At 35.2% G+C, this 27,375-nt stretch overlaps 2 protein-coding genes across 2 annotated transcripts; one reads left to right on the top strand and one right to left on the bottom strand.

Annotated features, from left to right (window-relative positions):
• Positions 1-6,982: 6,982 nt before the first annotated feature.
• LOC141665288 (uncharacterized) lies at positions 6,983-7,744 on the top strand. Its single transcript, XM_074471267.1, has one exon. It carries the CDS (start codon positions 6,983-6,985, stop codon positions 7,742-7,744), a length of 762 nt encoding a protein of 253 aa, XP_074327368.1.
• Positions 7,745-8,905: 1,161 nt separating this feature from the next.
• On the bottom strand, positions 8,906-11,226 carry LOC141667177 (large ribosomal subunit protein uL5c). The gene is made up of 3 exons (XM_074473569.1): positions 10,921-11,226; positions 10,123-10,323; positions 8,906-9,405 (listed from the first exon to the last, which is right to left on the bottom strand). The coding sequence occupies exons 1-3, from the start codon at positions 11,152-11,154 to the stop codon at positions 9,064-9,066; spliced, it is 777 nt and encodes a 258-aa protein (XP_074329670.1). The 5' UTR covers positions 11,155-11,226; the 3' UTR covers positions 8,906-9,063.
• Positions 11,227-27,375: the final 16,149 nt, after the last annotated feature.

Here is a 27,375-nt window from a genome sequence, read left to right as displayed (position 1 = left end):
TTTGTTGGATCACCCGCAAATTCTTTCAGATGTAATTGAAGGATCTGTGTCACCAAAACTCATATCAATCTACATAGATTCAACAGTTATATCACTTTCAATTTCTACTTCTTTTCCTTCTTCAACGGATATCACTCATCCGTTGACAAGTGGTTGTTCTTCAACGGATAAGCTTAACAGCAGTTATCCGTTGATACCATCAGTTTCACCTTCAACGGCTATTCCTCATCCGTTGATAGTCTCTACACACACAACTGAAACAATTCCAAGTGTAGAAGACTTGATTACTGTACAATCACTTCTAGGACTGAGGGAAGGGAGTGACAATTTGAGTGAGAGGCTGGGTTGCTCCCAGGCAAAAGGAGAGATTGAGAGCTCAAACATGCATGCTATTTTTTTCAGCATGGCAAAAGTAAGTGAGAGGAGTACCACCTTAGTAGGTGAAGGTAAGGGAGTGAGTTGTGTGAGCCAGGGGGAGCCCCTGATGCAAGAACATAGAGAAAATGAGAGAAAGGCAGGTACAGCAGAAATAAGGATGGATCCAGCCATTGCTAGTGAGTCAATGATTGTGAATGATGCTGAAAAGGAAAGACAATTTCAGCAACATTACAAAGCTATTATTGATAACATTTCCTTGGATGCTGACACTTTTACTCATCCTGTTTCAGCCTATCAATTATTGGCTGCACAGGGCAATGTGGAGGCAGAAAAGACACTACATCTAGTACATACAACAGCATCTCTTCAAAGGGACAAAGCTGCTATTAACAAGATGCCTTCAACAGCTGGTGAGTCATTTGAAGAATTTGGAGTAAATTCTGATGATGATGACTTTGTTTCTTCTGATGGAAGCATGAACTTAGGGGGAGATGAAGGCCCTAGTTCTATTCCAAATCTACCTGAATGGGCCTTCACAAAGGAGTCTACAACAGGGCAATTCAATGTCTCCTTAGTCAAACAAATCAGTACTATCAAACAGGCCATTCAGAAAACTTCTCATGCTGGTACAAAGGCTATCCTTACAGCTCACTTGGACTCCCTGCATCTCATGAAGTTGCAGCAAGTAAGACAGAATCTGAGTGTGGATGAACTCAGAAAGGATATTGCTGACTTGAAATCCTACAATTCTGAAAAATTGGATTCAGTCATGCCCTATGGTACAATGCAGGACATTTTGTTGAGATTGAAAAAGGAATCACATACTGAAAAGAGGCTGGCCAAATTGGAAGACAGAGTTCAAGTTATTGAAGATTCTGTGGCCACCATTCTTCACAACCAACAATCTCAAACAAATCTACTTATGCAGCTGGCAAAAGCACAGGGCTTGACCCCTCTCCTTGATGATAACAAAAAGGGGAAGAGTAAAAGGGAAGGGGAAGGAGAGCCATCTACAAAAATCCAAATATCTAAAGTGCTAGTTCCTGCCATCACTACTTCTCCAATCATTCAAATCAAAGGAAAGCCTGATGGAATTGATTTAATCCAGCTAGCAGCAGCTGAAATTCAAGTGAAAGGGCAAAGGAGGAGAATTGATGAAAGGATGCAACAACTGTTTGGCTCTACACAAGATAAATCAATATCTGTGAAACATAGCACAAAGGTTGAACCAATCAATATGGAGCACAAGCCAGAAAGGAGAAATAAGGTTGGAGAGACTTCTTTCAAGAATCTAAAACCTATGGTTCTCAAGCCCAACACTAGATCCAGCAAGGACTCCACAAAGAACCCTCTAGACTTTGCTCAGATGAAAGAAGTGGACTTTCCTCTTCCAAAGCCTGATGAAGACAAAGTTTTGGGTACTAGCATCATAAAACACAAGGAGACCATGGATGAGGCAGTAAGGAGAAACATGGCTATTATCTTTAGAGAGGGAAAGAGCATATGTGTGATGCAAGGACATCCCAAATTCTCAATAGCCAAGAGGGAAGAAACCAAAAGGTTAAAGAAAGAAGCTGAAAAACTCAAGGCTGACAAAAGAGCACAAGCAAAGCTTGAACAAAAGCTAAAGTCAAGTCTAGTTGAAAATGAGAAAGGAATTGAAGTCAAGGGTGAAGACAAGATTGCAAACTTAGATGAGGTTTTTGGGAGTATATTTGGTGAAAGTATGGAGGAAAATGAGGAATGGCAGAAGGGAAACAGAAGAAAGGCCAAGGTACATAGAAGGAGTGAAGGCAACACTGAAGAAACTAAATTTCTACCTTCCATACCTGAACCCTTTGTTGCTGATCCCACTATAAACATCCATGGTGAACCAATCATCCCAAAAGAGGAACCTATTGATTGGGACACCATCAATTTGCCTACCTTTTTAACCACTCTTCCACTACCAAAGAAACAGAAAAGAAAATCCAAATCTACACCTCCCCTAAACTCTAAGAAATTCACTCAAAAATATAAACCTAACCCTAAGCCACCCATTTCTAAAGATGATTATGTTCACATCTGTGACATAAAAGAAATTTCAGACATTGAACTCTATCTGGATGAGCTGGAGGATGTAAGGGGAATTACTGCTTACAGACAGCTACCAGAGAGATTGGTGTTCAGATACAAAGGAGCTGGGGAAAGAACATGGCCTCTCTACAGGATTCTGAATGAAGGCTACTCTACCTTGATCAGAGTCTTTTCAGCCATACAAAAGGATTCTGGCTTTACCAGGACTGCCAAGACTGAAATTCTCAACAAGATTGCCAACATAAGGAAAACTTGGAGGGAGCCCAATGCCTTGCCCAGAACCTTACTCATTCAAGAAAGGGGAACTACAATTCACAAATCACCTCATTGGTTGATGGAATTCAGAGATGATAAAGGAGTCAGAAGATTTTTCAGACTTGAAGACCAACTCAAGATTGCTAGCAATGAAACTCTCAAAGAAATGCAATCTAAGTTGGATATTAGTGATGAAGATGAAGATGAAGCTGAATTCTTCAGACAACTCCAACTCCAAATTGAGGAAAATGACAAAGGGCTAGGAAAGAAAACCAGAGATCAAAGAAGAAAAAGATGATTTGCTCAGGCTAGAGGAGCATCCTTGGAAATACTGTAAATCTTCAATTACCTTCTAGTACATACACTTTTGCAGCACTTTTGAATTTCTACTTAGTTTCAGTTCATATATTTTTTAAGTGTTTTGTTATCATCAAGTTAACCTTGAATTTATGTCTACAATTCTTATAGACATAATTAGGGGGAGATTGTTAGGAATATATGTGCATTAGTTTGATGATATGTTTAACAAAACACTTAAGTAGAAATCTAGTGTTTGTAGCCTCAACGGATAAGACCATTTTGGCTATCCGTTGATGGTGTAGCTTTACTTAGAAATAAGTCTAGTGTTGTAGCACATTTCAGTCTCTGAATTTGAGATATAAATTCTTAAATGTTGAGGGAAATTATAAGTCATGTTGACTACTAGAGGATATGCAGATAGGAAGGCCAATTGTAAGTATTTCATGCCTTGTAATTTTGTATAAATGAAATGGTGTCAACGGATAACTTAAAGACCTTCAACGGATGAGAAACAAAGCTTCAACGGATGTCTCTAAAGCTTCAACGGATAACATCCTTCAACGGATGAGTGCATCAACGGATAGAGCTTCAACTGCTAACACATCAACGGATAAAGCCATCAACGGATGAAGGCTTCAACGGATGTTCTGTTAAATAGCAGTTGACAAGTGGTAGTTGTACCTACAAACAGAGGCACATGGGTTGACAGAGACAACTGAGATGTGGTAGCCTATTTCAGGAACATCAGAAAAAGCAGCCGTTCTACTCTAGTATAAAGAGGCAATAGTCAACAATGCACTGGAGTAAAATGGAGAAGAAACAAGTGGAGAACTTATTTTATTATTGTACTTTTTATCTTTGTCTTCACTTGTAAACTTGGTGATATATAAACCAAGTAGTAGCTAGTAATTAGAAGAGAATTTTTCCAGAGCTGTTTAGAAAAATCTTGAGAGAAAAATTATCTAGTTTGTACTAGGACGCAGCTGTGATCAACATCCAGAATCACAGATTTTCTGAAATACCATCTCTGGTGGAACAACAATCCACCAGAAAAGTTTTTAAGGTCTGTTGTGTTCTTTACATTAGTGCTTGAATATATATCTGTCTGTATTAGCTTAAAGCAATTCACACACTTGTTTATCTTGAACACAAAGCCTTTAAAACTGCTCAAAACTTGAAAAAGTTTTGAGATTTACATTCAACCCCCCTTCTGTAAATCTCATTGTTAGTCCACTAGGAATAACAATTGGTATCAGAGCAAGCTCTTGACACACAAAGAGTTTAAAGATCTTGGAAACTAACAAAGATGAGTAAGAAGGATATTGGAGTAAAAATCCCAGTTCTTGACAAAGACAGTTATCACCATTGGAAGGTGAAAATGCACCTTCATCTACTCTCCCAAGATGAAGGTTATGTAAACTGCATTGAGAATGGTCCTCACATTCCCCACAAAGTAGCCACAGTTGCTACGGCCACAATTGCTGTTGGTCAATCCATTCCAAAACCTAGAGCAGAATGGACAATGGAAGACACAGAAGAAGTCCACAAGGATAAGAAGGCTATGAACATTTTGTTTAATGGTCTTGACAAGGATATGTTTGATAATGTGATAAATTGCACAACTGCCAAAGAGGTTTGGGACACAGTTCAGCTACTGTGTGAAGGTACAGAACAAGTAAAAGAAAACAAAATGCAGCTTCTCATTCAACAGTATGAGTATTTTCATTTTGAAGAAAATGAATCTTTAAATGACACATTCAATAGATTCCAAAAGCTGTTGAATGGACTGAAGCTGTATGGTAGAGTGTACCAGGTGAAGGATTCAAATCTTAAATTTTTAAGATCCTTGCCAAAGGAATGGAAACCCATGACTGTCTCCTTGAGAAACTCTCAAGATTATAAGGACTTCACTCTTGAAAGATTATATGGAATCTTGAAGACTTATGAACTAGAGCTGGAACAGGATGAGGTATTGGAGAAGGGAAGAAAGAAAGGAGGTTCAGTTGCCTTGGTAGCTGAAAATGAGAAAGAATGCAGACAAGAAACTGTGAGATCAACATTAAACTCCAAAGATGGCACAAGCAAATCAGAATCAAGCAAGGGTAAGGAGCAAGTTGCTGAGAATGAAGACAACTCCAGCCAAGATGACTCTGATGGTATTGATGAGCATCTTGCATTTCTGTCCAGAAGATTTGCAAAGATGAAATTTAGGAAAAACACTAGAGCCACTAAACCTCATAAGAACATGGTGGACAAATCCAAGTTCAAGTGTTTCAATTGTGGTATAAGTGGACACTTTGCAAGTGAGTGCAGAAAGCCAACTTCTGAAAAGAAGAAATTTGACCAAGTAGATTACAAAAAGAAATATTTTGATCTGCTCAAGCAAAAGGAGAGGGCTTTCATTACTCAAGAAAAAGACTGGGCAGCTGATGGAGAAGAAGAGGATGAAGATGTGGAATATGTCAACTTGGCTCTCATGGCTGATTCTGAGGAAAATGAAGTTAGTTCATCAAGCAACCAGGTAATCACTACTGATTTAACACAGCTTACTAAAGAAGAGTGCAATGATGCTTTTAATGACATGTCTACTGAACTGTATCATTTGCGTGTGTCTCTTAAATCTCTTGCTAAAGAAAATAGTAGGATTAAAGAGAACAATTTTTTTTTAAGTAATAGAAATGCTGTGTTAGAAGATAAGTTGATTGACCTAGAGAAAACTAAGCTACATTGTATATCTGTTGAAAATGAACTAGCTGAATCTGTTAAGAAAGTAGAAATACTTTCTAATCAATTAGAGAGAGAGCAAGAGGTGATTAAAGTCTGGAAGACATCTAGGGATGTTAGTGCTCAAATTGTCAAGGTCCAAGGAATTGAATCATTTTGTGAAACTGCCTGGGATAAAAACAAAAAGAAAATGGAATTAATTGATGGGCTGTCAACGGATGTGGAATCAACAGATGATGAAAATTATCCGTTGAAGGAAGAAAAGGAGCATCCGTTGAAGGTTCCTCAATTAAAACAGGCAGATGTTTCTAATAGTGAAAATCTAAAGAAACTCAACAAAAAGTTTGGTTCAACTTCCAAGAACTTTGTCAAAGAAGAAGCAAGCACATCCAAAGATTTCAGTAAGGTGAATATAGGACACATGACCTTAGAACAGTTAAAGAATAGGCTCAAAGTGGTTGAGGATAAAAAGGAAACTAAAAGGAAATCTAATAGAAATGGGAAGGAAATCTAATACAGGTTACAAGAGGGGCTCCTAAAATCACCCACATTTTCTTTGCTGATGATACTTACATCTTCTGTAAAGCTAAAGAGAATGAAGTAGATCATATCCAGGACGTGCTAAGGGTATTTAAAAACTCTTTAGGGCAGAAAATTAATGCCATCAAGTCATCTATCTTCTTTATTCGAAATACAGATCGTGAAATTCGACAAGTAATCTGTAATATGTTACAGTTTAAAGAAGCTGATGCAGGCACGAAGTACCTAGGTCTCCCTAACATGCTAGGCAAAAAGAAATCAGATGTCTTGGGATACTTGAAAGACTGTCTACGAGAAAGAATTCAAGGATGGGAGAAAAAAATTATATCAAAAGGAGGTAAAGAAATACTGATTAAAACTGTAGCTCAAGCACTACCTAACTATGCCATGAATATGTTTCTGTTACCTCAACAGTTGTGTATAGACATGAAGAAAATGCTGAATAAATTCTGGTGGAAGGGACCAAAGAATAATAGAGGGATACACTGGCTAAGTTGGGAGAGAATGTGTATGAAAAAAATCCCTGGGAGGATTAGGTTTTCGAAAACTACAGGACTTCAATAAAAAGTTACTTGGTAAGCAAGGATGGAGGTTGATTGTCAATACGAATAGCATGGTGAGTAAGGTATATAAAGCACGATATTATCCAAATGGATCCTTTCTGCAAGCAAAAGTGAGTAACAATCCGAGCTACATATGGCGATCAATCATGGAATCTCAAGTCCTTTTAAAACAAGGTGCAGTTCGCAGAGTGGGTAAAGGAACAGAAATTGACATCGTGAAGGATCATTGGCTTCCTGTACATGAACCTTACATTCAAATAGTCTACGAAGCCTTACAAGGTAAAACAGTTGACTCACTAATGAGTCTGGATCATCCAGGTTGGGACATCGACCTTATCCATGATATTTTTGAGGACAGAGATATTCAGCTGATACTATCAATCCCATTGAACACAACAGAAGTAGATACTTGGTTCTGGAACAAGGAAAAAATGGGTCAGTACACTGTGAAATCATCATACGCTTTACTTCAAGAAGACAGAAATGCAAGTCATGAAGCAGATGCTGAATGGTGGAGAAGAATGTGGAACCTAAAAGTACCGCTAAGAGTACAGCACTTCATTTGGAGGGCAGTTCGAAATGTACTACCAACTAAAGATCAGCTAACTATGAAAAGAGTCCCAGTGATTGAATATTGTCCAGTATGCAATGAAAGCAAAGAAACAGTATATCATTTGTTGGTGTCTTGCCCTTTTACAGGGCTATGCTGGAAGGAACTAAACATAACAGTGCACAACAATGATCTTAACTGCTTCAGTACTTGGATATCTGCAGCCTCTCAACAATACAGCACTCGTAAATACCAGGAAATCATCATGATGTGCTGGATGATCTGGAATAATAGAAACGAGATGTATGGAACCAGAAGGGATCAGAGTTTTCAGAAGTATGCAAGTTGGCAAAACTAACTATTAACCTATGGATTATGCTCAAGATAGGTCGTTTGATCATTCTCTAGGTTTTATGAGCCAAGAGGACGGCAAAGAGCATTGGGAACACCCACAAGAAGGAAATGTTAAGATCAATGTCGACGCTGCATTATTTGAAAGTTCAAACGCGTACTGTCTGTCCATGGTAGCTCGCGATCATGCAGGGGAATTGATAACTGTTATATCTAGCTGCAGACAAGGAAATGTAAGTCCTGAGTTAGCTGAAGCACTGGGCATAAAAGAAGCGATAAGTTGGATTAAGGAAAACTCCACACAACCAACTGTGGTCGAGACAGACTGCTTGGCCATTGTTCAGGCGATCAGATGTTCTTCTGTTACTCTTTCCTACCTTGGTCGAGTGGTAGAAAAGTGTAAATCATTAGTGTCCAAATTAAAAGCTCGTCAAGTCACGTTGCATTTTGTAAAACGTTGAGCGAACAAATTGGCTCACTTTCTAGCGAGACAAATCAGTTCCATAGCTGATCGTACGTGGAATAGGGGAAATGTCTCCCCGGAATTCTATCGTGTTCTGAAAAGTGATTTAAAGTTTTAATGAAATTTTCAATTTTCTAGAAAAAAAAAAAAATTAGTACGGATTGGGATGCATCTTCCTAATATTTTGGTTTTGAGTTTAGTACGGGTACCTCACCTAAAAAGTAATAGACGTATATGAACTGATTTTATGCGTTTATTTACAATGCATATACATACATGCGTACATTTTTTTATTAGTTATCATTATATTTTAATAATGCTATAAAAAGTTGACAAAATACTAATAATCAAATCTGAACCTCACGTTAGTAACTAAAAAAAATCTGAACCTAACTTTAGTGAGTAATATAAAAAAATTATAATTGAGCGGTAAGTTTATAAATACACAACTATTGTTGGGTGACAAAAAAATTCATTTTCCCGGTAGGAGATCGAACCATTCACACTAGACACCGTTAAACAATCTTATGACAGGTAGGGCATGCATAAACATCACAATCTTGGGGTGAAAACCTCACCGTAATACACAATATGAATTGCATAATGAAAATATTTCTAGGTCTCCTCTCTGATCATTCCACGAGGAATGACTACTGTAGTTACGATTTTTTCACAGGGACACATAACAAGCATTGGCAACTCAAATTATCAGATTCTAGCAGCTTACAAGTTTCATTTTCAAACATCAAAAAGTCAAGCTTACAATACTCATACAAATGGTAAATTGATCAGATTAATCCAACAAAATTTAAGAAATTACAGGTAAGATTTCTTAGGGAAACATGTATTTAGTGAAGAGATTATTATCTCCTAGCCCTTTGCTTTGCCTTGGAGTCGAAATGATGACGTTTCAACTTCTTCTTGCGCAACACATTTGAGGAAACAGCACCTTCTCTGAATGGCATTCCCATAAGAGCCAGAAGTCTATGAGCTTCTTTATCTGTTGGAGCTGTTGTGGATATGCAAACATCCATTCCTCTTGGCTTTCCTAGCGCATCGTAACTAATCTCGGGAAACACACTTTGCTCGCGAAATCCTATGCTATAATTGCCGTTGCCATCAAAGCTGTTGGGGCTCACACCTTGGAAGTCCCTTGTCCTCGGAAGCCCCAAGTTAATTAGCCTATCCAGAAATGAGTACATCACCTGATATAATCAATCACCATTGACAACGAATAAGATAAGTTGTCTTGAAAAAATTAAAAAACTTAGGAAATATGTGTTTATACAAAAAGCTTCGAAAGTTTCATTCTTAGCAGCAAATCATTGAAGATGAGTGAGTTATGATAATATACAGTATAAAAGATTCACATCATTGTGTAACATGAAAACACATGCGTGAGCGCGCGCGTGCGCGCGCACACACACATATATATATATTAGAGGAGCGGCTAGATGTAAAGCCTTAAATACTCATCTGTAGCAACCATAAGTGTATATGCAACTAGAATCGGTACATTTGAGTTAAGATATTTAGCAACCACTGGTGGTATTGGAGTGTTATATTGAATAATACAGTTAATAGTTCACACATCTTTGCAAGTTTTACATCTGTCATTCAATGTGTCTCTTATGTCTAACAACAATAACCAATACAAAATTTCAAGCGCTGTTACATAAAAAAATCCACCTACAATTTTGATTTCTCTTTGAATGAATCGCCACTTATCTAAAAGAAAAATATAACATTCTTCTTTATGTGACATCAAATAGTACCAATTCTTGTGTTCCAACTCAAGGTAAAGAATAATTTCAACCCTTTGGGAACTCCATAAAACTCACGTTGAATCAATAACTAACTAAAAGATATCATGAAAAAAAGAAATGAAAGCCCTTAAAAGAATATAAAAAAACAATTCTTACATTTCCTCTCAAAGTGACAGCAATTCCCAACGGTTGGTCTTCTCTGATCTTGAAAGTAGCAATAGCATTCTTTGCACGTGTCTTGACAGGCCTCTGTCCGGTAATCAATGCCAGTTCGTTAACTGCCGCATCCAGACCCTTAGAGTTCTGTGCCGCATCTCCAATACCACAATTTATGACAATCTTCTTAACTTTAGGAACCTATGTCAAATCCAATACCAAGGTTAAGTAAATAAGTATAAAGTTTGCAGGTAACAAGAACCTAAAGCTTACAATTTAAAAAAAAAAAGTGTAACAAATTATCAGGTTGAAAAAGCTGTAAAATCACTTATTCAGGTGGTAGGGAATTAATATGGATCTGTACATATGACTGTCAAGCATACAACAAAAGTACAAGCATAACCCTTGTTTCAATCATAGACTATACTCCCCTTAACAGCACTGCAATCAGGCTTTCCATGTTCATGATGAACTTGCCAAAAAAACCTATCAAGTTCTAAATCTTAAGATTTTGTCAGCAACTTAACCACAAGTTGTCACTTGTTTCCAACATTTGCACTTTGTCAGCGAATCATAAATACGAACATCGATGTCCACATTGTAAGTAAAATTACACAACTTTAAAAACCACCAACTGATTTCGATAAACACGGTAAAGAAAACCTAATTTATCACCTAATTAAAGCAGATAGTTGAAGACAGTCAAATATCAAATATATTACATAAATTATTACGAAGAGTGAGAAATTGAAGTCCTAAATTGAAGCTCAAACATACAGAAAACAAACAAGTAAGTACCTGATGAATGTTAGTGTAAGAAAACTCATCTTTAAGAAGGGGAACAATGGTTTCAAGATAAGATTTTTTCAAACGAGTGGTTGTCTCCGCCTGAGATTTGTCGACCAGTACTATGTTTGTTTCGGCCTTGACCGTGAAACTGTTCCGGCAAGGTAAGCGGATGATAGATTGGTTGGAGGGGAAGTGGGTGTAAAAAGAGGAGGCAGAGGAGTGGAGAAGCGCCGGAGACGCCATTGTTGGGGAGCTTATGATTAGTATTGTAGTGTTTTGATATATGGATGATTTTTACAACAAAATTAAAGTGTGGATAAGTAGTAGCAGTGAGCCAATTGGAGATGATGAGGATAATGACCCAAAACGACACCAGGGGTAAAAGTAAAATACCAGTAAAAATATTTTAAACTCATATTTATGTTTGTTTCATAATTTTTAGGATTAATTGCACTTTACACCCTATTACTATATTTCAAAAACAAATTTATACAAGAACTTTAATAAATTCAGTTTGCACCCTCATACTTCAACTTTGGGATTCATTATGCACCCCTTGTCAAAATTTTGTTGAATTGGGTAGGGGTAAAACCGGAAATTCAACAATATACTTGATCAAAATAAAATTTAGTTTGTTCAAGTATTATTAAAAATTGTATATTATTTTATAGCAACTATAAAATAAAAAAAAAAATTAATTTTCAAATAACACTATTAATCTTACATTCGATTATCATTTTTTTAATATCAATTTCAAAATTTTTATAACTCTACTTAATTAAATTTAGTTATATAATCAAAATTAATTGTTAAAATATTTTTCTGTAGAATTACAAAATACTAGAATTAATAATATAAAATGAAATCAAAACTTAAATTACTATTATCATTTAAAAAATTAAAAACTTACAATTTGTATCAAAATTCAATTTTTAACATTATTTTAAAAGATATGAAATTAATTTACTTAATATTTTTGCTGAATTTCCGGTTTTGCCCCTATCTAATTCAACAAAATTCTGAAAAGGGGTGCATAATAAATCCCAAAGTTGAAGTATAGGGGTGCAAACTGAATTTTCCAAAGTTCTGGTACAAATTTGTTTTTGAAACATAAGAGTAGGGTGCAAAGTGCAATTAACTCTAATTTTTATTAGTTGAAACCCTCTGGAAATCATATCTTAGGGGACGTGGGTCTGGAAAAGGGGTATCAGATATCAGATTTATTTTTATTATTCATATTTATTTTTGTAATTAAATATAATTTTAATGACATATTTTAAATTTGATATATTATTTAATTTTTAATAAAATGATAATTTTTTTTATTTAATGCCAATTAGTAAAATTTAATTTATTAAAAAATATTAAATTATTATTTAGCTGGTTAAATTAAATTTTAGTAATCATATACTTTTTATTAATTTTTTTTTTGTAAATTATGTTGAAACTTAATTTCAATGTACAATGTGTACTTACATATATAATTATAAACTCAAAATTGAGATGTCGATTATATTTAAAAATCAAACAGACTCATTCCAACACTGAACCAAACACATAATATTAGAAATCATTCCTCGTCCCCACACCTGCTTAACCCGATTCCTGATTTCAAACTCATACCAACTTCTGAACCAAACGACCCTAGTATAAACGGTGTAATTAACGGACCTTTGTGTTAATTGAAACTGACCATACACTTATATATTGTTATTTAATGGATAAATAATTTATTTATATATACATATGAGCACGAGTGATACAGATATGTTTGTAATGGTGCATTTGCAGGAAATAATAAATTATGTTAGTATACATTTTCTGTCACTTCATAATTAAATAGTATTTGTAATATTTTAATATTTAGAAAGTAAAATAAATACAAGTGATTATGTATATAAATCACTCTAAATATAAAATAATTATTAATTTATTTTTTAATTTTTTAAATGTATTCATGTGTTAGAAATGTGATTGATGAGTTATACTGTAATATCCCATATATTTTCAAATATTATTATTATTATTTGGAATTGTTTATGTGATTTTATGTAAATTTTTGGTGAATTATCTGAAAAGTAGAATAGATATCTGAATGTTATATGTGACATTATTTGAATATTTGAATTTTTATATGTCCAGAATAAAATATAGATAATTGTGGTATTTTTCTGGTAATTTTTGGAGTGTTATATGATTTTATAATGATTTATGAATTATTAATTATTTTCAGAATAATTATAAAATTATTTTATAAAGCCGGGAATCTTCCAAACTTCAACCGTTTTGCGTTTTTACAACCCGAAACTCTTCCGAAAACTCCTTCCTAACCTAATCTGGTAATTCCGGACATTTTCCGTGTTTTGACTTTTTCGATCCGGATTACGGTTTGACCCGTGCGCGGCCCGGCGCAATATTTTCGATACGATAGTTATTTCGGTAATCAATAAAACCCGTAATCTCGAAAGACGGGATATTTTTACGTTATGTTCATATATGGTGTTTTATAAAAAGCCCGGTTTTGATAATTATCCAATTTTGGTATTGAATCGGATCGTTATTGCAGTTACTTAGCGGCTAAGCAACTAATTTAATGATCCAAAATGATCCAAAACGATCCAGAACGATCCAATATTCCATAAATATAAATAGCCTATTTTTTTATTTCGTTTATTCCGTTTATTCATTTGCAACCAGTTAAAAACACCGTAAATACAGAGAAAAACCCGAGAAAACCAATACGTTCCCGAGAATCAAACACACGAACGAAGGCGTTATCGAACTCCGATTCGGGCGTGCAGCATATCAAAACGAAGCTCTCGAAATCTTCTTTCTGAATCAGTCATCAGTTTCTGCCCAGAAATCACTGTAATTTTCTTATTTAATTATTTATAATCGAATTATTTGATAATTAAATGATGAATTTTTGTTCTTGATGTTGTTGATGTGATTTGATGCTTCCATGTTGAAGAGCATATTTTTCTGGTCGATTTGGTATATTATACTTCAAAAATAGGGTTCGGTATCATATAGAAATTGAGGTTTTAATTTCTGAAAATTTCTTGAATATGTGTTCTTGGTGTTCTTGAAGATTTCTGAGAATCAAACCCAAATTTGAGGGTGATGCAGATTTCAGAATTTGAAGTATGAGTAACCAAAATGTTCAGATTTTCATGTTCTTTCTGTTTATGCCCTCAAATCATTCAAACGATGGGTAATTTATTAATTCCGTAATTTAGGGTTTATACCCGAATTTGGGGGTTTCTTGATTGTTACTTGTTTATTGAATTGGTTTACGCAGAATTATAGATCGTCTTTCTCTGAGTTTAATGGTATTTTTGATTAAATTTATTGTGTCCGATTTGAAGTCGCCGGAAAACCTTGAGTATTCGCCGGCTTCCATGGCGATTTGATCGGAATCGACGAGTTCGAGCTCGTCTATTGCGGTGGTGACTCACTGTGAGTTGCCCAGTTAATTTCTGGATGAATTAGCTAAAGAACGGCCTGGAATGAGAGGATATGACGGCTAGTCGGGGTTCGCCGGAACTCAAGGAACTCGCCGGATTCTGCAAAAATTCCGGCTTGTTCCTAGGGTTCTTGTTGACCCGGTTTTTTTTTCTTTTTTGACCCGATGGGTTTGATGTTTGACCCGGTTTTGATTTTGTTTTCTGCTATTTCAAAACCAAAAGCTGTTTCTGGATTTTCTTTTTACAAATAATTCAAAAATCCTATTTTTAATTTCTGAAAATTTATTTTTATTTTAAAAAATCATTATTTTAATTCTGAAAATTTATTTTAATTCAAAAATAAATCCAAATTATTTAATTAATTAATTTTAGTGAATAATTAATTATTTAATTAGTCAATTAATTTAAATGTTAATTGATTAATTAATTTAATTAGTTATTAATTAATTTTAATTGATTATTTAATTAGATTTAATTATTTATTTTTGATTTAAAAATTCCGAAAAATAGTTTCGAGCTTTAAAACATTATTTTAAATTATTTTCCAAACTCGATAATTTTTACAAAATTATTTTCGAGTGTTCGAGCCCTATTATTTAATTATTAAATGATTCGGAGACCCGTTTTATTCCGAAAAATGTTCAAAAATTCATAATAAATCAACCGTTTGTCCGTTTAATACGAAACGAACGCGTACAGATTCAGAAAAATATTGCGCTTTTAATAAAAATACTTTTGAGACCTAATTTCTTTTGTATTGCAATGTCATTTGATTTGTGTATCAGTTTAAGTCGGTATTTGGTCGGTAAATGCTAATAATGACCTAAATTTTATTCTGAACGCACTGAGATGTATCTCATAATGATCTGACTTATGTATTATATGAAATATGTGAGCACGTGTTATACGAATACCATGATTACGTGATACGTGATATACATGTTGTCTGTTACAGTTTTAAAATGCCATGCTAGTTATAAACGATCGGGTAGATGTCAAGACGTATAGTTACGTCGATTAAGTTTAGATCTGTCAATTAAGATAGTCCTTTTGTTTATAGAATCAAGTAGCAAGGAGCGCAGTCAAGTGTTAGACGGAGATAGTAGCCAGCAGATAGAAACAGAGTTAAAGTAAAAGATTATTGAGCATACCAGGCAAGTACCCTAACTTCACTTATTGTTCCAGTGACGTTTATTTTGAATCTTATTATGCAAATATTTATATGTTCACATGCCATTCAAGTGTTATTGACTCTAAATTTATCCTTTTAATTTCTCTACTATTCTAAGTTCAGAATAGTTAAATATTTTTACATTTCGCTATAACTTACTCTATACAGTGAAGCTTTGAATTGAGACTAGCGAATAACTAATTGTTCTGGTTATTTCGCCATTGGTTGTTGAGAAAACTCCGGACCATGAGAAATGGGGAGTTATGTGGTTAAGGATGTCATTTGATTCGACTCCTTTGACGGAAAATGGTTTTATGGGTTGGATGGTTGCGTAAGAGGCCGTGGCGGCGGTCCAGTGTGAGCTATGTGTTATACAGGATATAACACCTTGCTAGGCCAATATGTGCCTTGGGTACCTTTTGTTTAGTTGGATATGTTTCGGCATACCGGTGTTGCTCCGCGGCTGATCACCGGCGGCAACACACCGTCGTTCGAGGATTCCAATCCCAAAACATAATATATTGCAAATGTTGTTTATTATCAAATTTATATCAGTTTTGATACTGCTCAATTATTGTAGTTGGTTTTGTTCATCAGATATACTGTTGTTATTCCAAATCATAAGCTATTTACTACTTGCTGAGCATTTCTTTCGCTCATACTTGTTTCTTATCTTGATTCTTTCAGTTAGGCCAGAGCAAGCTTAAGTTCCAAGTTTGACCAGAAGTCGTGTGTTTGTAAATAGTTGGTGTGTTTCCAGGTAGACTGTTTTGGGACGCTTGGATAGTCTAGCGGTTTGTAATATAATTTGAATAATCTGTAAAACTAATTAGACTATGGTTTGTAATAACACTTGATTTGTAGTAGTGCCTGTTCCATACTATAACCTGTGATCGATCCAGTGCAGGTAAAGGGGTCGTATTTATTTTATTATTCCGCTGTGATTATTTTATTTTAGTTTATTGGCGAGTGACCCCCAAATCTAGACCCCGGGTTTGGAGGGCGTCACAGGTTGGTATCAGAGCTACAAGTTATAGTCACTGAAACAGGCGTAGGATTGTCATAGATGAGTCATAGGAAGATCACATAAGATAGGCGCGTGTAGTTTAGCTTTTATAGGATTAAATTTAGGATGTTGGGTTGGGTTATAGTTAAGTTGTTAGGTTTCCTGTTTTGCGTTTAGCTTTAGGCCTTGTGTCATTGCCCTGTTATTTTGTTGGTTTAGTTGAGATTTTAAGTAAGGATTTATAAGGTTTGGATAATTCGGAGTAAATTTTCTTTATGTTATTATTCTCGAGATAATAAGCAGGATTATGTGATAATCATGTCGCTTGTGTTAATATGGTAGCAAGTTTATGATATTTTGAGAAGAGATAGTGTTTGCGAACTTTAATATGCTAAGGAATTGCTACATATTTGACACAATGCTTGACAGATTATTATATATATTGCTTGTTTCTTACCAGAATAATGGCACCAAAGAGAAGGAATAATTCAGGAGAGGGTAGTACCGAGAGCCGTACAGATCCAGCGATTATCCAGATGTTGGGACTGATGCAGCAGCAGATGTTACATCTTACGCAGCAGCAACAGCAGCAGCGAGCAGCACCACCTGCAGTGACTTTTAAGCAGTTTCAAGCAGTGAAGCCACCTGAGTTCAAGGGAAGTGCTGATCCTGTGGAAGCCAATGCATGGCTCAAGGAAATGGAAAAGGCTTTTGAATTAGTCGGAGCAGGAAGTGAGCAGAAGACCAAGTTTGCAAGCTACTTTCTGAAGGGCGAGGCGAACTATTGGTGGGAATCCACGCGAGCATTGGAAGGAGGTGAGTTTATAACTTGGGAGAGATTCACAGAGTTGTTCCTGGAAAAGTATTTCCCGAGGTATATGAAGAATCAAATGGAGATCCAATTCTTGAACTTGACCCAGGGAGATCTTACTGTGGCTGAGTACGAGGCTAAGTTTACTGAGTTAGCAAGGTTCGTGCCAGACCAGGTTGATACGGATGAAAAGAAAGCAAGAAGGTTTGAACAGGGATTGAGATTTTGGATTCAGAATAGGGTGGCCATGTTTGAATTGACTTCATATGTGGCAATGGTGCAGAAAGCAATGGTGATTGAGAGTAGGAGTGATATGTCTCAGAAAGGAAATGATGGGAAGAAAAGGAAAATGGAAACCTCAGAGGGAGGTCAGCAGTCAAGTAATTTTCAGGGCCATTTCAACAAAAGGCCAGGATTTCAGGGTAATAGGAATGTGGGATTCAAGAGACCACAATCAGGAAATGGAGGACAAGGCAACCGTTTTCAGAATTCAAATCAACAGAGACCCAATCGTCCACCTGCATCAGAGTGCAAATTTTGTGGTAGAAGGCATTTTGGGATTTGTAAGGCTAATGTGTTGTGTTATAAGTGCAATCAGAAGGGACACTATGCTAATGAGTGTCGAAGTCAGGCTACAGCTCAGAGATCAGGGACAGTGTGCTTTAAATGTGGAAAGATGGGGCATATTGCCAGGGACTGCCAGACAATTGAACCAACTGCTAATGTGCCAAGGATTGAAGGACCACCAACAAAGGACCAGCCGAAGGCTAGGACATTCAATATGACTATGAAGGATGCTGTTCAGAGTTCAGACGTGGTGGCAGGTACGCTTCCAGTCAACTCCATAGATGCTAAAGTTTTATTTGACTCTGGAGCTACGAGGTCATTTATTTCTCAAAGTTTTGTCGATAAACTGCATTGTGAAGTTAAATTGTTAGAACAAGCATTAATGATAGAGTTAGCTAATAAGGATCAAGTTTCCGTCGACCGAGTGTGCCCGAAGTGTAATATTGAGGTAGGAGGACATCATTTCTATGCCGACTTAATACCTTTTAAGTTGGGAGAATTTGATGTTATTTTAGGAATGGATTGGTTGTCAGAAAATAACGCTCAGATTGATTGTAAGAATAGGAAAGTGAGACTTCAGACCCTGGATAGTAAGAAGAAGGTAATATTTCGAGGAAATAAGCAAGAGAAGAAGTTCTTAACGATCGCTCAAGTGAAGAAGTTATTACGACAGAATTGCGAAGCATATTTGGCCCATGTGATAGACACCAGTAAGGAAGTTCCAACACTAGGAGCGATTCCAATTGTCAACGAATTTTCAGATGTCTTTCCAGACGATCTACCAGGATTACCTCCCGACAGAGAAATTGAGTTTGCAATTGATCTAGCACCCGGAACAGAACCAGTTTCTAAAGCTCCGTACCGGATGGCACCAGTGGAAATGAAAGAATTGGCAACTCAGCTGCAAGATCTTTTAGAGAAAGGAGTGATAAGACCCAGTGTATCCCCATGGGGCGCACCAGTACTGTTTGTCAAGAAGAAGGACGGAAGTATGCGATTGTGTATCGACTATCGAGAACTGAATAAGCTAACCATTAAGAACAAGTATCCGTTACCAAGGATCGATGATTTGTTTGACCAATTGAGAGGCGCTGTATGGTTTTCTAAGATTGATTTAAGATCCGGATATCATCAGCTAAAGATCAAGCCTGAAGACATTCCGAAGACCGCATTTAGAACCAGATATGGGCATTATGAGTTTCTAGTGATGGCATTTGGATTAACCAACGCACCAGCAGCTTTCATGGATCTAATGAATCGAGTATTTAAGAAGTATTTGGATAAATTCGTGATCGTGTTTATAGACGACATTTTGATCTATTCCAAAACAGAAGAGGAGCATGTAGAGCATTTGAGGATAGTTCTGGAGATACTGCGACAAGAGAAGTTATACGCAAAGTTTTCCAAGTGTGAATTTTGGTTAAAAGAAGTACGATTTCTTGGGCACGTGATTAGCAATAAAGGAGTGGAAGTGGATCCAGCAAAGATTGAAGCCATAATCAACTGGGAGAGGCCAAAAACACCAACGGAAGTAAGAAGTTTCATGGGATTGGCAGGTTACTACAGAAGATTTGTGCAAGATTTTGCAAAGATAGCTACGCCATTGACAAAGCTCACCAGGAAGAATCAGAAATTTGAATGGGATGAGAAATGCGAAGAAAGTTTCCAGGAATTAAAGAATAGATTAGTATCTTCTCCAGTGCTAGTCTTGCCAGATGATCAAGGAAATTTTGTAATTTATAGTGACGCATCGTACAAAGGACTGGGATGTGTTTTGATGCAGCATGACAAGGTGATAGCCTACGCTTCCAGAATATGGATACCCAATGTAGCCGAGCTGAAAGATGAAATTCTTCGAGACGCTCACAACTCTAGATATTCAATTCATCCCGGGAGTACGAAGATGTATAGAGACTTAAGAGAAAACTTTTGGTGGCCAAGCATGAAAAAGGAAATTGCAGAATGGGTAAGTAAGTGTTACACTTGCCAGCGAGTCAAAGCGGAACATCAAAGGCCCAGTGGACTGATACAACCATTGGACATTCCAGAATGGAAATGGGAGCATATAGCGATGGATTTCGTAGTTGGATTACCAAGGACCAGGGCGAATCATGATGCTATTTGGGTTATTATCGACAGATTGACGAAGTCGGCGCATTTTCTTCCTATCAACGAGAGATTCTCAATGGATAAATTGGTACGGTTATATCTTAAAGAAATTGTGACAAGACACGGAGTTCCAGTATCCATAGTTTCAGACCGAGATCCTCGATTTAACTCAAGATTTTGGAGAAGTTTTCAAGATTGTCTCGGAACGAAGCTGAACATGAGTACCGCGTATCATCCGCAGACAGACGGTCAAAGTGAAAGAACGATTCAGACTATTGAAGATATGCTAAGGGTATGTGCACTAGATTTTGAAGGTAGTTGGGACGAGCATTTGCCATTAGTTGAATTCTCCTACAACAACAGCTATCATGCCAGTATTGGAATGCCACCTTATGAAGCTTTGTACGGTAGAAGATGCAGATCTCCAATATGTTGGGAAGAAGTTGGTGAAAGAAAGATTTTGGGTCCAGAATTGATCCAACAGACGAAGGAGAAAATAGAACTCATTCGGAAAAGATTAACAGCAGCTCAAGATCGTCAACGCAAATATGCTGATCCTACCAGAAAAGATATGGAATTTGAAGTTGGAGAGGCAGTACTATTAAAGGTCTCACCTTGGAAAGGTTTATCAAGATTTGGAAAAAAAGGAAAGTTGAGTCCGCGTTATGTTGGCCCTTTTGAGATTTTGAAGCGTGTAGGAAAGGTTGCTTACGAATTAGCGTTACCCCCTCACATGCAACATATTCACAACGTGTTCCACGTGTCAATGTTGAAGCATTATTTGCCTGATTCGAACCATGTGATAGAATACGAGCCAATCGAGATCCAACCAGATTTATCTTTTGTAGAGCAACCAGTGCAGATTTTAGATAAGAAAGAAAGAGTACTTAGGAATAAGTCTGTATCTTTAGTGCGAGTCTTGTGGAGGAATCCCAAGGTTGAAGAGTCGACTTGGGAGTTGGAAAGCGAAATGCAATCCAAGTATCCTCATTTGTTTTCCTAGGCTGATTCTGAGGACAGAATCCTGTTAAGGGGGGTAGATTGTAATATCCCATATATTTTCAAATATTATTATTATTATTTGGAATTGTTTATGTGATTTTATGTAAATTTTTGGTGAATTATCTGAAAAGTAGAATAGATATCTGAATGTTATATGTGACATTATTTGAATATTTGAATTTTTATATGTCCAGAATAAAATATAGATAATTGTGGTATTTTTCTGGTAATTTTTGGAGTGTTATATGATTTTATAATGATTTATGAATTATTAATTATTTTCAGAATAATTATAAAATTATTTTATAAAGCCGGGAATCTTCCAAACTTCAACCGTTTTGCGTTTTTACAACCCGAAACTCTTCCGAAAACTCCTTCCTAACCTAATCTGGTAATTCCGGACATTTTCCGTGTTTTGACTTTTTCGATCCGGATTACGGTTTGACCCGTGCGCGGCCCGGCGCAATATTTTCGATACGATAGTTATTTCGGTAATCAATAAAACCCGTAATCTCGAAAGACGGGATATTTTTACGTTATGTTCATATATGGTGTTTTATAAAAAGCCCGGTTTTGATAATTATCCAATTTTGGTATTGAATCGGATCGTTATTGCAGTTACTTAGCGGCTAAGCAACTAATTTAATGATCCAAAATGATCCAAAACGATCCAGAACGATCCAATATTCCATAAATATAAATAGCCTATTTTTTTATTTCGTTTATTCCGTTTATTCATTTGCAACCAGTTAAAAACACCGTAAATACAGAGAAAAACCCGAGAAAACCAATACGTTCCCGAGAATCAAACACACGAACGAAGGCGTTATCGAACTCCGATTCGGGCGTGCAGCATATCAAAACGAAGCTCTCGAAATCTTCTTTCTGAATCAGTCATCAGTTTCTGCCCAGAAATCACTGTAATTTTCTTATTTAATTATTTATAATCGAATTATTTGATAATTAAATGATGAATTTTTGTTCTTGATGTTGTTGATGTGATTTGATGCTTCCATGTTGAAGAGCATATTTTTCTGGTCGATTTGGTATATTATACTTCAAAAATAGGGTTCGGTATCATATAGAAATTGAGGTTTTAATTTCTGAAAATTTCTTGAATATGTGTTCTTGGTGTTCTTGAAGATTTCTGAGAATCAAACCCAAATTTGAGGGTGATGCAGATTTCAGAATTTGAAGTATGAGTAACCAAAATGTTCAGATTTTCATGTTCTTTCTGTTTATGCCCTCAAATCATTCAAACGATGGGTAATTTATTAATTCCGTAATTTAGGGTTTATACCCGAATTTGGGGGTTTCTTGATTGTTACTTGTTTATTGAATTGGTTTACGCAGAATTATAGATCGTCTTTCTCTGAGTTTAATGGTATTTTTGATTAAATTTATTGTGTCCGATTTGAAGTCGCCGGAAAACCTTGAGTATTCGCCGGCTTCCATGGCGATTTGATCGGAATCGACGAGTTCGAGCTCGTCTATTGCGGTGGTGACTCACTGTGAGTTGCCCAGTTAATTTCTGGATGAATTAGCTAAAGAACGGCCTGGAATGAGAGGATATGACGGCTAGTCGGGGTTCGCCGGAACTCAAGGAACTCGCCGGATTCTGCAAAAATTCCGGCTTGTTCCTAGGGTTCTTGTTGACCCGGTTTTTTTTTCTTTTTTGACCCGATGGGTTTGATGTTTGACCCGGTTTTGATTTTGTTTTCTGCTATTTCAAAACCAAAAGCTGTTTCTGGATTTTCTTTTTACAAATAATTCAAAAATCCTATTTTTAATTTCTGAAAATTTATTTTTATTTTAAAAAATCATTATTTTAATTCTGAAAATTTATTTTAATTCAAAAATAAATCCAAATTATTTAATTAATTAATTTTAGTGAATAATTAATTATTTAATTAGTCAATTAATTTAAATGTTAATTGATTAATTAATTTAATTAGTTATTAATTAATTTTAATTGATTATTTAATTAGATTTAATTATTTATTTTTGATTTAAAAATTCCGAAAAATAGTTTCGAGCTTTAAAACATTATTTTAAATTATTTTCCAAACTCGATAATTTTTACAAAATTATTTTCGAGTGTTCGAGCCCTATTATTTAATTATTAAATGATTCGGAGACCCGTTTTATTCCGAAAAATGTTCAAAAATTCATAATAAATCAACCGTTTGTCCGTTTAATACGAAACGAACGCGTACAGATTCAGAAAAATATTGCGCTTTTAATAAAAATACTTTTGAGACCTAATTTCTTTTGTATTGCAATGTCATTTGATTTGTGTATCAGTTTAAGTCGGTATTTGGTCGGTAAATGCTAATAATGACCTAAATTTTATTCTGAACGCACTGAGATGTATCTCATAATGATCTGACTTATGTATTATATGAAATATGTGAGCACGTGTTATACGAATACCATGATTACGTGATACGTGATATACATGTTGTCTGTTACAGTTTTAAAATGCCATGCTAGTTATAAACGATCGGGTAGATGTCAAGACGTATAGTTACGTCGATTAAGTTTAGATCTGTCAATTAAGATAGTCCTTTTGTTTATAGAATCAAGTAGCAAGGAGCGCAGTCAAGTGTTAGACGGAGATAGTAGCCAGCAGATAGAAACAGAGTTAAAGTAAAAGATTATTGAGCATACCAGGCAAGTACCCTAACTTCACTTATTGTTCCAGTGACGTTTATTTTGAATCTTATTATGCAAATATTTATATGTTCACATGCCATTCAAGTGTTATTGACTCTAAATTTATCCTTTTAATTTCTCTACTATTCTAAGTTCAGAATAGTTAAATATTTTTACATTTCGCTATAACTTACTCTATACAGTGAAGCTTTGAATTGAGACTAGCGAATAACTAATTGTTCTGGTTATTTCGCCATTGGTTGTTGAGAAAACTCCGGACCATGAGAAATGGGGAGTTATGTGGTTAAGGATGTCATTTGATTCGACTCCTTTGACGGAAAATGGTTTTATGGGTTGGATGGTTGCGTAAGAGGCCGTGGCGGCGGTCCAGTGTGAGCTATGTGTTATACAGGATATAACACCTTGCTAGGCCAATATGTGCCTTGGGTACCTTTTGTTTAGTTGGATATGTTTCGGCATACCGGTGTTGCTCCGCGGCTGATCACCGGCGGCAACACACCGTCGTTCGAGGATTCCAATCCCAAAACATAATATATTGCAAATGTTGTTTATTATCAAATTTATATCAGTTTTGATACTGCTCAATTATTGTAGTTGGTTTTGTTCATCAGATATACTGTTGTTATTCCAAATCATAAGCTATTTACTACTTGCTGAGCATTTCTTTCGCTCATACTTGTTTCTTATCTTGATTCTTTCAGTTAGGCCAGAGCAAGCTTAAGTTCCAAGTTTGACCAGAAGTCGTGTGTTTGTAAATAGTTGGTGTGTTTCCAGGTAGACTGTTTTGGGACGCTTGGATAGTCTAGCGGTTTGTAATATAATTTGAATAATCTGTAAAACTAATTAGACTATGGTTTGTAATAACACTTGATTTGTAGTAGTGCCTGTTCCATACTATAACCTGTGATCGATCCAGTGCAGGTAAAGGGGTCGTATTTATTTTATTATTCCGCTGTGATTATTTTATTTTAGTTTATTGGCGAGTGACCCCCAAATCTAGACCCCGGGTTTGGAGGGCGTCACATATACTGTATAGATAATTGACGTCAGTACTGTAAGTTTACTCACTAAATGACATATGATACTCTCCGTCCTAATAATTTTTGTTTTGAGAGGTTCCCACAGATTGTTAATATTTGCTAAAATAACATATTATTTTTATAATGGCTCCAAATTTTACTCCTGCTTTCTTAACTTTTCTTCAACGTAATTCATTTTTTTAATCTCTGCGTGTAACAACGATATTAACAAACAACGATGTTAACAACCTATGGAACAATGTGAGTGTATCATATATATCATAAAATGATAATAGTGTTGTATAAATCATACATATATGTACAAATAATTTATTATATTTTTTATTTCATTGAATTTAATATAATATTTCACCATTTCATTATGTTGGAGGACAATGTTGTTGGATGACGATGTTAAATTGATGATAAATAAAAATATACGAGTATATGTGTGTGTATATGTCCCTGTATTAATTTATTTATATATATATATATGTATGTATATATTTATTGTATGTATATATGTAGGTATGTATGTATGTACATATTAATCATACAACAATTGATAATTTTTAATAAATGAATGACGAGGTGAATTAAATATTATATATATATATATATATTAATATATGGGTATAATTGTTATATAAATTAATTTGTTCAACAAACCTTCTAACGATGTTAACAATATATGGGACGGTGGAAGTACATGATATATGTCACATAATTATTAATAATAGTGAAGTATAAGTCGAATATATGTATATAAATAGTCTATTTTATTTTTTATTTCATATTATTTAATAAAATAATTGGTCATTTCATTATATTGGAAGACGATGTTAAATTGATAATAAATAAAAATATACGAGTATATATCTATGTAGATATGTGTGTATATATGCATATGTATGTGTGTATGTATGCATATATATATATCAGTTTATATATATGTATATATTTATTGTATATATATATATGTATTAATGTATGTATGAACATATTAATTATATATCAATTAATAACTTCTTAATAAATAAATGATGAGGTGAAATAAATAATATATTAAAATTAATATAGGGGTATAATCGTCATATTAATTAAATTAATAATCAAATCCCTGTTATTATATTATATATCTAATAGATTATTTACTCAATTCGTTAGGTTACAAAATCCCTGTTATTATATTATATATATGTAATAGACAGATTATTTACTCAATTCGTTACGTAACAACTAATCGTCATCCATAGCTAGTTAAATACAAAATTTCTGAAATGTTTTTCTAAACAGAAACTAATGTTTGATAAACAAAAAATTATTAATGCCAAAAATAATAAATTATCACAATTTATTATGAAATGTGTGTTATATTTATATAATAAATATACTAGAAATTAGAGAGAAACTTTGGAGAGGATAATCTTCATCTTATTCATGTATGTAAACAATGTATAAACAAACCTTTATATAGGTCATCTAATCATAGGTTACAAGATAATGAAAAGCCAAAGGTTTGGAAGATCTAAAACTTGGAAAGGCAAAAGGTTGTGGACTTGAAAAGTTGTGCAAAGCAAAAGTCATTCACAAATAGGTTGTACATAACACTCCCCCTTGAATGACTTATACGAACAACATGCCTCATTAAAACCTTTACTAGGAAAAACCCTGTGGGAAAAAAATCCTAGTGAAGGAAAAAGAGTACATGTAGTACATGTGTTGTACATAATGTAATGTAAAAGAAATATCATATCTCCCTCTCATTTCAATATATCCCGAAGTTTACGCATTCCAATCTTGTGTATCATTTTCTCAAAGGAAGATGTAGGAAGTGCTTTCGTGAACAAATCTGCTGGATTTTCACATGATCGAATCTGACAAACATCAAATTCACCTCGTTACTGAAGTTCATGGGTGAAGAAGAACTTTGGATCAATGTACTTTGTTCGATCTCCTTTAATGTAACCTTCTCGAGTCTGAGTGATGCATGCTTCATTATCCTCAAATAAAATAGTAGGGCTTCCTTTATTGACTAAAAGACCACATGATTCCCGAATATGATGGACCAAAGATCTTAGCCACACGCATTCCCGACTAGCTTCATGTAGTGCCAATAATTTAACATGATTTGAAGAGGTTGCTGCAAGAGTCTGCTTTGTAGACCGCCAAGATATTGCGGTATAACCATATGTAAATACATAACCTGTTTGAGATCTCCCTTTGTGTGGATCAGACCGATATCCTGCATCTGCATAACCAACTAATTCCACTTTTGAGACTTTACAATAAAAAAAAACCCATATCCATTGTTCCTCGAAGATATCTAAATATTTGTTCCACACCAATCCAATGTCTTCGAGTTGGAGCAGAACTATGTCTTGCCAAAAGGTTAACAGAAAATGCAATATCAGGACGTGTACAATTGGCAAGATACATTAGTGCACCAATGGCACTAAGATATGGTACTTCAGGACCAAGAAGTTCTTCTCCCTTTTCTCTTGGGCGAAATGGATCCTTATTCTTTTCTAAGGATCGTACAACCATAGGTGTACTCACAGGATATGCCTTATCCATAATAAACCGTTTAAGAATCTTTTCAGAATATGATGACTGGTGGACAAAGATTCCTTTAG

This window comes from Apium graveolens, chromosome 6, assembly GCF_009905375.1.
Source record: "Apium graveolens cultivar Ventura chromosome 6, ASM990537v1, whole genome shotgun sequence".
In the NCBI taxonomy this organism is placed as follows: Eukaryota; Viridiplantae; Streptophyta; class Magnoliopsida; order Apiales; family Apiaceae; genus Apium; species Apium graveolens.
Note: the sequence above shows the minus strand (reverse complement) of the source record. Positions and strands in the feature narration are given on the sequence as shown.

What these genes read in the sequence shown, in the direction of transcription:
- LOC141665288 (XM_074471267.1), top strand. Translation starts at nt 6,983, where the DNA reads ATGGAATCTCAAGTCCTTTTAAAACAAGGTGCAGTTCGCAGAGTGGGT.
- LOC141667177 (XM_074473569.1), bottom strand. Translation starts at nt 11,154, where the DNA reads ATGGCGTCTCCGGCGCTTCTCCACTCCTCTGCCTCCTCTTTTTACACC. An exon ending in CTTACACTAACATTCATCAG is followed by an intron (nt 10,324 to 10,920) that starts GTACTTACTTGT and finishes GATTTGACATAG; the next exon opens with GTTCCTAAAGTTAAGAAGAT. An exon ending in CTGTCACTTTGAGAGGAAAT is followed by an intron (nt 9,406 to 10,122) that starts GTAAGAATTGTT and finishes TGATTATATCAG; the next exon opens with GTGATGTACTCATTTCTGGA.